Source organism: Chanodichthys erythropterus, chromosome 22 (genome assembly GCF_024489055.1).
Source record: "Chanodichthys erythropterus isolate Z2021 chromosome 22, ASM2448905v1, whole genome shotgun sequence".
Lineage (NCBI taxonomy): Eukaryota > Metazoa > Chordata > Actinopteri > Cypriniformes > Xenocyprididae > Chanodichthys > Chanodichthys erythropterus.
Window position 1 is genome coordinate 15,954,600 of NC_090242.1, and position 10,614 is coordinate 15,965,213.

General features: G+C 39.6%; 1 protein-coding gene across 1 annotated transcript; it reads right to left on the reverse strand.

Annotated features, from left to right (window-relative positions):
• Positions 1-2,598: 2,598 nt before the first annotated feature.
• myorg (myogenesis regulating glycosidase) lies at positions 2,599-10,614 on the reverse strand. The gene is made up of 3 exons (XM_067376313.1): positions 10,500-10,614; positions 7,661-8,147; positions 2,599-7,576 (listed from the first exon to the last, which is right to left on the reverse strand). The coding sequence occupies exons 2-3, from the start codon at positions 7,921-7,923 to the stop codon at positions 5,782-5,784; spliced, it is 2,058 nt and encodes a 685-aa protein (XP_067232414.1). The 5' UTR covers positions 7,924-8,147; positions 10,500-10,614; the 3' UTR covers positions 2,599-5,781.

Below are 10,614 nucleotides of genomic sequence, written 5' to 3' on the forward strand. Positions count from 1 at the left end.
TGTTGTGGGGGGGACAGCCAGATACACACCTGGGAGTGGAGCCGATAGGCCTGATTCACCCTGGCACAAAAACAGAACAACTGGCGGGACTCGTCTGCAGATGGGCACGCAGGTGGGCATAAGGCAGGGCAGGAGGGAGTGCAGGGGGCCTCTGCCAGGTTTGTGTCGTCCTTGTAGCTCAGAGTAGGTGCACTTCTCTTTTTTTTTTCCAGTTGATCACATCTGGGCTGAGGTCCACAATGCTATCAAAAGGGGAATCAATGTGAAGCTGTACTGCCCCCTAAAGGAGCTTCTTGTAACTGCATGGAATAACCAACTAGCAAACACTATATTAAAATACAAACTGTACGCCTCCAGATACCTTGAACTTAGAGAAGAATATATACAGTTCCACGGCAAACAAATCCATTTATAGCGGATGTAAAAGATATGAATGCACAGTTGGAGTAAATGTTGAACAGATTTTGTCTAACAGGTCATTCCATCACCAAGCGGTGGAACGAGCGCTTCAGTTGGGTCTAAATGAGAACAGCCGCGTTGTTTGTTGTTTTGGGGCACAAGTGCGCTTATTCACAATGTGTCATCATGAGTCACTGAGCTTCTGCTGGTATAAACAACAGCCGCGCAAGAACAAAGCTATTTATCAGGGACGAACGCAATGGCACGTTATCAAAAGCCACAGCGTATCGTAGACTCCTCCCTCTTCATTAAAAGGACCCTCCCACGACACATTAAGCCTAATTTTAAACAATATTAGAATGCTGTCTTTAATCCCAATCACTTTACAAAAAAAACTATATCATTGTAGACGGGCAAAGCCACAAACAGCATTGATTTCTGAGGAATGGAATACAGACAGCTAATCGATACGAGTGTGTGTCTTCTGCGCAGGCCGTGAGTGCAAATCAATGTCGGGGAGGCGTCATTGACAGGCAAAGTAAACCTGTTTTAAAGCACCAGCTAGTGACCTGGTTAGCGCCAACATTTTAAAAGGGGCACATGTTGTCCAAATCACTCTGGATACTTCAAGTAAAAGCACGAACGCTCCATTCACAACAAAATTGCTTCTTTTAAGCATTTTAGCTCAAGGGGTTGGATCAGTTTAAACATTTCTTTTTTTATTTCTACAAAATATCTCCGTGTTACGCATGAGGTTGAGATGCGAGATAATAGAAATGTCATTTTGGGGTGAATATCCTTTCAAGTTGGCTAAACGTTCATGCTGTTCAATACTATTTTACTTCTTTTGTGTGCATTTCAAATGGAGATGGAATATTCAATCTAAGATAATGCAGGGCTGAATTCATTTTATCCTGAGGCACCTATTTTTTGTGGGGTGTGGTGGTGGGGGGAGGCAGCACTGGCTTTCCAGGTTCACCTGGTGCCCTAGGCAAGAAAAGACGTGACCAGAAGAAAGAAAATCTTGGTAGTTCTTCATATTAGTCTTTAGAGGGGTTGTCTAATGGTAGTTTTTTGTTTAGCAGCAAATTATATGCGGAAGGTGCGACTCAGACTGAGCAAATTTAAACATGCAAATGTGCTATGTTTTTTTAAACAATCGTGCAAGGATTAGTTCACTTTCAAATTAAAATTTCCTGATAATTTACTCACCCCCATATCATCCAAGATGTTCATGTCTTTCGTTATTCAGTCAAAAAGAAATTAAGGTTTTTGATGAAAACATTCCAGGATTATTTTGCATATAGTGGACTTCAATGGAGCCCAAACGGTTGAAGGTCAAAATTACAATTTACAGCGATCCCAGACGAGGAATAAGGGTCTTATCTAGAGAAACCTTCGCTCATTTTCTTAAAAAAAAAAAAAAAACGTATACGTTTTAACCATAAATGCTCATCTTGAACTAGCTCTCTTCTTCTTCTCTATTTGAATTCCGGCAGTGTAGATGCTGCTAAGTGTATTACTGCCCTCCTCAGGTCAAAGTTTGAACTAAATTGTCATATACAATATGCTAGTGCAAGTATATAACAATTAGTTCAAACTTTAACCTGTGGAGGGCAGTAATACACTTAGCAGTTTCTACACTGCCGGAATTCTAATAGAGAAGAAGAAGAAAGCTAGTTCAAGATGAGCATTTATTGTTAAAACTTTATATTTTTTTATTTTAGAAAATGAGTGATCGTTTCTCTAGATAAGACCCTTATTCCTCGTCTGGTATCGTTTAAAGCCCTTTGAAGCTGCACTGAAACTGTAATTTTGACCTTCAACCGTTTGGGCTCCATTGAAGTCCACTATAAGGAGAAAAATCCTGCAATGTTTTCATCAAAAACCTTAATTTCTTTTCGACTGAAGAAAGAAAGACATGAACATCTTGGATGACATGGGGGTGAGTAAATTATAATATATTAGATATTATATCTTAATTGAAAAGTAGGTGAAAAAGGTGATGATGGAAAAAAAATTATATTTGAATGCTTTTGCAGTTTCTCAAGTAAGCGCAAAGTTTTTCTGAGGAACGCAAAAACTGAATTTCTTTCCTCCCATCTTATATTTTGATAAAACAAATATTAAAAGAAATAAGAGTGCCAAAAGGAACAAGTTAATATTATATTTTAATAACATTATAAAAACATTTTTCTCTTTGCATCAATAAATCATACACAACAAATCCAGAAACATGAAAAGCTTATTTTTTCTAATTACATGATTCAAATTTACGTAATATGCTAATGTATTCAATGTATTAAATCTAAAATTAAAAATGTCATAACAGAAAAGAAACTCGAAACTCTGTTAATGTGGTATTGTGTTGCAAGTCTTGTCCAACGAATGGCCCAAACATATTACTGTCAGGCCACCCTTGGTCTTTGCCCTTTCCTGCTCATCAAATCACTACTCCACCTCTGTCCCAAACGCAACTAAATGATTTATTGATCCAGGGCAACCTCCATATAACCTGTAAATTACCTCAACACTGTGTCATTATCTACCAATGATGAGCAGGGCCCAAAAACCAAGAAGATGCCTCTCAGAGGAGACTTTATTCAATGCTGGACCAAAGTCTGATTCAAACTTTGATCAGGCTTAACCTGCTTTGCAATAATTACTATTCCTGTGAGAGACTAGAGGAGGCTGGAGGTTCAATGAATCCATGGACCCATGACCGCCCTGTCTGAAAGCCTCGTTTTAACTTAGCGAAGAGATGCGTGCCAATCCGCCAGTAAGAAAAATTAGATGGAGACTGAGCAAAGCGGCAATCATAACGCTCCGTATAACCTGACTCTGCAACTAACTATCTAAATTATAAGTCACTGTCTTATGTTATCATGGCACAGCCATACATGCAAGTACAAAACATTCCTAGTATGTAGATGAAGATAACCACATCACAATTAATTAAAATAAAACATCTGCTATTGCACTTGACTATACTTGGAAACTTTTAACAACGCATTATAATTTGAGTGACAAAAGTCAACAAAATCATGCCAAAAACCCTTCATTAATTTTTTCATTTACGGTGGAAATCCATACTGTGCTACACAGAGGTCTGAGGCTGGTAGAACCAACTGCATAATACCAAAGAAACTAAACTAATAACCACTGGAAAGACAAGCCGAAACTGCAGCGCATATCAGTGCCAAAATCCATGTGCTGCTCAACACTATCAAATGGGAAAATAGTGAACTGAATAGTGAGTGGGTGGCATCATTCGACCACTGAAGACACAGTCTATCGCTGATGTGGGGCAGTACAATTAATGCAGAGGAGAAAGTACAATTAATAACTCATAACTCTTGAGGGAGGTCAAAAGTTTAATGGTACCATTTTACTTCAATATCAGGCTAATTACACTCAGTGAGAGAAAAATTCTGAAATAAAGTACAAGATTTTCTTGTCATGCAAACACACTTCACAAGCTTAAAGTGGAGGAGTAGAAAAGCAGGTGAACACTGCCCTCCTGTGACACTTTGGAGAAGTAGGCAGCTGGTCAAACAAAATTCTGAGACATGACTACTTTTAGCATGGCTTTAGAGGGACATCTCAAAATAAAATTCAAATACCGTCCACTCGTGCCTGAACTCAGATAAGCACTGGTTTAAACAAAGGAAAATGCATAGTTTGATGCAAAAAAGATGAATAAATACATTCAATCACTAACATTTGTTTTAAAATAGAAATTAGTCACACACATACAAAGTCTGAGATGTACCAACAGCATCTTTGCTCCTGGACAATTATGTTCACGCAATGTTTTTATGACAAAAACAAAACAAAAAGAAAAGCATGAAATTCCAGTCTGTTGAAAGCTGACGATGGTTTTGCGCTGGTGAGTTTCTGTAACATCAGCAGTCTAGAGTCTGACTGGGTCAACCAGAGGCCCACACTGTCAGGAGCCTATTAACAAGATCTCCTCAGGGTAGAATCCACAAAAAAACATAGTCCCAGCGAAGAGAATTAGCCCATACAGAAGATATCTCTCTACAAACAAGTTATTAAAATACCATGAAGCAACATTCTAAACTGTTATTTGAGGTACACAAGAACTGGAAAGGCAGCTGCCTCATGTCTATGTACTCTGCAGCTTCTTTTAGATCAGACACATTGCTTGACAGATTCATTGTATCACCAGAGTGGATGAGTGCGCTTTTGCAGTTGTGTGGGAAGAGCTAAAAATAAGCTTGAAGGTCGTAGATTAGAGAAAGCTTGCAGTGAGATTCGATTGCTGGCATGCTGGAAGAGCGTTAAACAAACACAACAAACACAAAGGTGACCCTTGCACAGCAAAAATATAATCTGATAAAGATCAACTGACTTAGATATTAGCATTGTGCTATTATTGCAAAACACAAAAATTAGGTAGAACAGCATAATCAGAACAAGATGAGCAGCACACTTCTCAATTTTATATAAACAGAAAAAATAACTTCTGTATTTTATGGAAACGTTTCTGTAAATGTGGCAGTAATGGAGTAATGCTTGAACAAGGCCTGTTGGTGATGTATTTGGCACTACATGATGAAATACTATAGTATAGCAGTAGAGTAAAAAAAGACTGCTGGTCATTTCCAATGCAGCCACAGAAACCCATCACTCATACAAACTTCTAATGTGATTATTTCAAGTATTGGTGCTTACGAGACATGAGCATGGTAGATTATGCTCACAAAAGCATGCACGTCTAACTTTACTGTAATGTATATAGGGGTTGCAGCATTGCGATTGCTTGCAGTTAAAAAGCCATACATTAATGTTATATATACATTTGCAAAATCGTACATTTCAGAGAAATCCATTGGTTTGCCCTGTGGACGACATTATAAAGTAATTCATAAAGTACACCTTGCAAGATGAAGGCTTTTGTACAGTACTGGTAAAGTTTCCCTTTTTAAAAATGCAGATTAGAGAACATGAATCAAACATTGTGCAAAATTACCTGTCACAGCCCATCAATAAATCCTTAACTTCCTTAAAGGTTGTTTATTTGGCCAGTCGCATATCAGTGCTTCATTTTATTAAGGTTTTGGGTCGGTCTTTTGAAGACATTCACTGTTTAAATGCAAGGCACGGATTAAGACATTAACCTCAGATATGTAATGCATGTGTAGCTGTTGTAATGGCACTAAACATATCACAGCCAAGCTGATGAAGAATCATAAATGTGCAACCGGGAGCTTACTCTTAAAGTGTCCTCTTTTACATTGTAGAATTTAAACCCTGGATAAATAACTTTAGCTAATTCCCTGAAAAAAATAAATCAACAACTTCACAAACACTTTAAATGGAAGACATGCTCAGAACTCCAGATGCTTTCCATAAGTCTTACTGAACCCATTCAAAGTAAGCAATTTCATCAAGATCAACCGGATAATCAGTTAGATGTATTGGCTCTTTGTTGTCAAATCGTTCTCCTTTGTAACTTTTCCAGCGTCCGGCTGGTAAGTAGATATCCCTTTCTTGCTTCCCCGGCTCCAGTACTGGTGCCACCATTAGGTCATCTCCTATCAGAAACTGTGAGTCAACTCTATAAGCCGTTTCATCACTGGTGGCAATCCACCATAATGGGCGAATTATGGGGTCTCCAGTGTCCAGAACTTCTCCAGCAAGTTCTATGACTCTGGGAGCCACAAGTGTTTCATGTAGCTCGGTGAACCGTTGAGCGATAGCCACCACCTCATCATCGTACTCCCATGGAGGAATGGAGAACTGCATGGAGGGCATGAAAGCAGACAGCTCCAGCCACCTAATATAGAGCTCACGGTCTGGTAGCTTGCCATTTCCATCTGTACGGTTAGGATAGGCATTGCCTCCAATCATGTCTGGCAAGATGAACTGGTAGCCCAGTATGCTGATGGTGAGGACGGTTGGGATCAGGGACTTAAGGCCAAGTTCGTAGCCCCACACAGAGTCCCGGTCAATCAGACGAAAGAAGCAGGAGATGTTCTGAGAGCCATAGCCAGACCGAAGCTCAGCACGTTCATTGAAAGGGATGGCCATTTCGGTGTAGCGGCGAGTGAAGGTGCTTGGGTCAGGGAGGTGGGCTCGGGTTCTGAACTGCCAGGGCAAGTAGTTGGTCTCGCCTGCATCCAACTTGAAGGAGGAAATGCCGTATTTGTGGCGTAAAGAGCGAAGCTGTGACGTGAACCAGTTGCGAGCTTCTGGATTGGTAAAATCTAGGATTCCACCGATGCCATTCCACCACTTAACCAAGGCAGGAAGTTGGCCTGTCGGCTCCATCACGAACAGCCCTTTCTGTACACATGGCCCAAAATTAGCTGAATCATAATTCACAAAGGGATGTATCCACAAGGATACTAGGAAACCATCGGCCTTGAGCTTTTGAAACATGGCAGAAACATTTGGGAACTTCTGTGTGTCAAACTCAAACTCCCCATACTTACTGGAGTAACGATCATCAAGTTCTAAGTGGCTACAGTTAAAACCATGTTTGCGTATGTTCTCTGCATAAGTTAAAAGCTTGTCCTGGTTGATGTTAGTCTTGTGTAAAGCCCAGGTTGACCATATTGGGTGCCGGAACATTTCTTTGGCAGGAACTTTGTTAGGTTTAGGAAAGTATCGGCGAACCATGACCTTGTGGATGGAGGTCACATCTGGGCCCACGCAGACTCTGTAACTAAGTTCAGCATAGGGAGGCCTTCCAGGTGCAGGTTTGTAAGGACTGTCCTGATATCGTGCCTGGAAGTACATGGTTTTCTCTGTATCATTCCAGCCCAGGTGGAAGGGCACAGAGTCATTGATCTTAATGGCAGTTGCATTGGATGAGAGCCAGTAGCGTTCCAGGATGCCACCAAAGTCATGGCGATTGGAGTACACGTCGCTGGTGACAAAAGGTTTGGGTGCCTGCTGTCCCGAGATTGCAACAGGCCAATGCTGAACAGCAGTCTCAGCACCACCATACCAGTAAGATTCATTGTAGGACATGGCATGTTCCACTGGCCGATCCGACTCCAACTCTTCCCAACGCACACGGTAGCACACCACTGTCTCCTTTGGCTTTACTGTCATAATGAAGAAGTTCACACTGCCAGCAAATGAACGCGAGCAGCGAAGGATCACACCCTCCTTCGAGCAGGAGTCGAGATCAAGTGTGCCAGACCTGAAATCAGCAAGAATATTTGAGAGGTTATAAAACAAGGAGAGCTTTTATAAGTGGAAAAATATAAGTACCATGCATACTGACCTGAAGCCCATCTTCAGGACAATCCCCCCAGCCTGGTTGCGGATGAGAAAGCCATCCTTATTGAGATCAAGCAATTCTGTCTTAAGCAGGTCAGCTTTACGTAGGGAGGCAATATAATAACACCATGCAGTCACTGCTGCAATCACCAGAATCACACCAATAACTCCAGCCCCCACTAGAGGGCGACTGTCCTTGTTTATCTTCTTGATGGGCGCACCATCAGTGATTGTTCCTCCTGCACCTCCTGGGACTACTTGGTACATTCTGAGTCTTGGTTTTTGAATTCACAGTTGAAAAAGTGAAGTTTAAACTCAAGGCTAAGATGTTATATGCACTAATATACAAGATACCATTTGGTAGACTTGTGAGAAACTGAAGCTAAGATAACCAAAGTGGATATCTTGCTAAATGTGCAAAATGGAGTCTTGCATCCATTTTTCCTTCTCTCAATGTAGCATTTTCCTCTTGTTCGTTATCTTTCATGAGCCTGAGGGGAAAAGAGTGGCAAAGAGTGACAATGTAATAAGTTGAAGCAAAGTACAAACAGAAATCTACTTCTCATGCAGATGTAGAAATCACAGCACAAATTCCAGCATTAATTATTCAAAAACACTAGTTTTAGCTTTGATATCGCCCTGAATTGGTCTGTTGGGAAGTAAAGGCATAAACAAAAGTAGTTTATTCATGCTGCCAAGGTTTCTCACTGTGGCAGTGTGTGAATCGACTGCACCAGAGGACAACACAAGGGCCTCTGGGTCTGCAGTATGCAACGCCACCTGCAGAACTTTGAGCCTGGCGAAGTGCCACCAGACACTCTTGGTTCAAATGAAAAGCACAGTTAATGGACAATGTTTTCAACTGAAGAAAGGCCTAGAAGAGCTGAACTGCTAATGCAGATGGTCTCACTTTTTGTTTTTGAGGGAAATATACAGCACACTAATAAGGTGCAACAGTGACTGCCAACTTTTTCCAGTGGACTTCGTTCTGGAGGGTCTCATTTTGTCAGTCACTTGACAAAAAAATAATAAAAATAAAATAAATAATAATCTAAAGACATTTCAATCAATCTATATGAATTAGAATATTACAACATTTGATAAGTAAAAAAAAGGTTGTACTTGTAATCATGAATTTATACTACACTTATCCCACGAAGCACTATGATTGATGTAGCCAATTCAAATCATAAATAAATTATACAATATTAAGTTATTCACTATAAATCATTAAAAATAGATGTAATTAATAGATTATTGCAAAATACTCATATACAAGTTGTGTGAGGGTGTACAGATACTGACCCAATGTTGTTTGCAATGATTTATGAAAGTGGACGGTCAATGTTGAGCCTTTTGATAAATACTTATGCTAAAAACATTTCCATGGTAAATGAAAACAGAAGTAGCATCAGATGTTTTCTTCCATAACTGTGACATGATGACGTACATCCGATTATCAAAAAAGAAAAAATGTGGGACAGGGTTCTATGCATCAGTTTGTTGATTGGATTTGGGTTATGTGGGCATTGCGATCAAAAGTGGAGGCAGATGAACGTGAGCTTGCAGGTGCACGGGTTTAGCAGGTAAAAATGATTGGAGAAATCCTGCATACTTCAGAAAGAAGTTGCAGAGAACTGCACCAGAAGATGCCGTTATGGCATTTTGATTAGAAATTACACAAATGAATCATTCACAATAAGATCTATAAGATGCATTTAGAAAATAGCATCAATTTTCATTTAAAACTTTAAAATCAGCTAGTGAATTGCCTGAATGCGTAGTGGCTAGACTAGTATAAGATAGTATAAAGTAGCATCAATGCTTTAACAGGGATGAAATTAGAAGATGCAACAGTATAAAACTGCTCCTAAAAATATAAAAAAATAATATAAACTAATAAAATATAATTTAAAATATTCTTAACATTTATTCTGTTCTGCTCTGTTCAGTACTGCTGATAATGCACATTTTCACTAGTAACAAGAGGCATGTGATTTTCTGACAACAGTCACTTCAGTTCTTCCCTAAATTAAAAAAGGATCTTGCAAAAGTAGGTTTGTCAGGCATTGCAGAGAGCATGAAGAATCAGTGATTATTTGACAACAAATGGAAATGTTTAACAAGGATACTTTGCTAGGCAAATGAGTAAATGTAATTGTTAAAACACCACTGAATTGTATACAGTGTTGTCAATCTTGACAAGTTAACAATGGAGGAATGAAGCAATCGTGTACTAACTCGCAGCACTCAAGTAAACAACATTTTGCTGATTCAGAACATGCGGCTTCAAAAAACTGGTTATTCAAACTCTTTGCACTCTTATTTTATTCCAAATAGAGGCTCAAAGGGGCACTAACTGCACATATATGGACATAAATACTTCAGAGAGTTTTATCAGGTTTTGTAATAAGTTAACTTTTACTAAAATAGCCACAGCACTGGAAACCACAAGATTAATATTGGCTGACCTCTTAAAGATGATTGCATGCTCGTTTTAATAACTCAGGAAATTTGAGAGCTAGCTCACAGATATTACATGGGTCAAAGTGTAACACAAGTCCTGGGACATGTAGTAGTAGCCTCTTCAATAACATTGAATTTGGTCTAAAGCTCCTTAAATGGTAACATCATTACGGGTCGACGACAAATAAAACCTTTTACCAAAACAGTTCGGTATATTAAATCACATAAGGAGACAAGACAGTCGTGTTCGGTTTATCGGGCAAATGGGTGTCGACTGTAAAATACACGCAGGGTATTACATAAAATCTTCGCTTGACAGGACGAATGTGCTATTTAAATGCCTAAACATTTCTAGTTACATGAGATAAAATACTTACCAGCTTGAGCACTGTTGGTTTCGTGTGCTGTTTGCTCAATGCTCTCTTGAACAATTCAAGACGCTGAACTCCGTGTCTTGTTATGGGAGGAGTTTATTGGGCGACTCGCTGTTCA

What these genes read in the sequence shown, in the direction of transcription:
- myorg (XM_067376313.1), bottom strand. Translation starts at nt 7,923, where the DNA reads ATGTACCAAGTAGTCCCAGGAGGTGCAGGAGGAACAATCACTGATGGT. An exon ending in GTCCTGAAGATGGGCTTCAG is followed by an intron (nt 7,577 to 7,660) that starts GTCAGTATGCAT and finishes TGCTGATTTCAG; the next exon opens with GTCTGGCACACTTGATCTCG.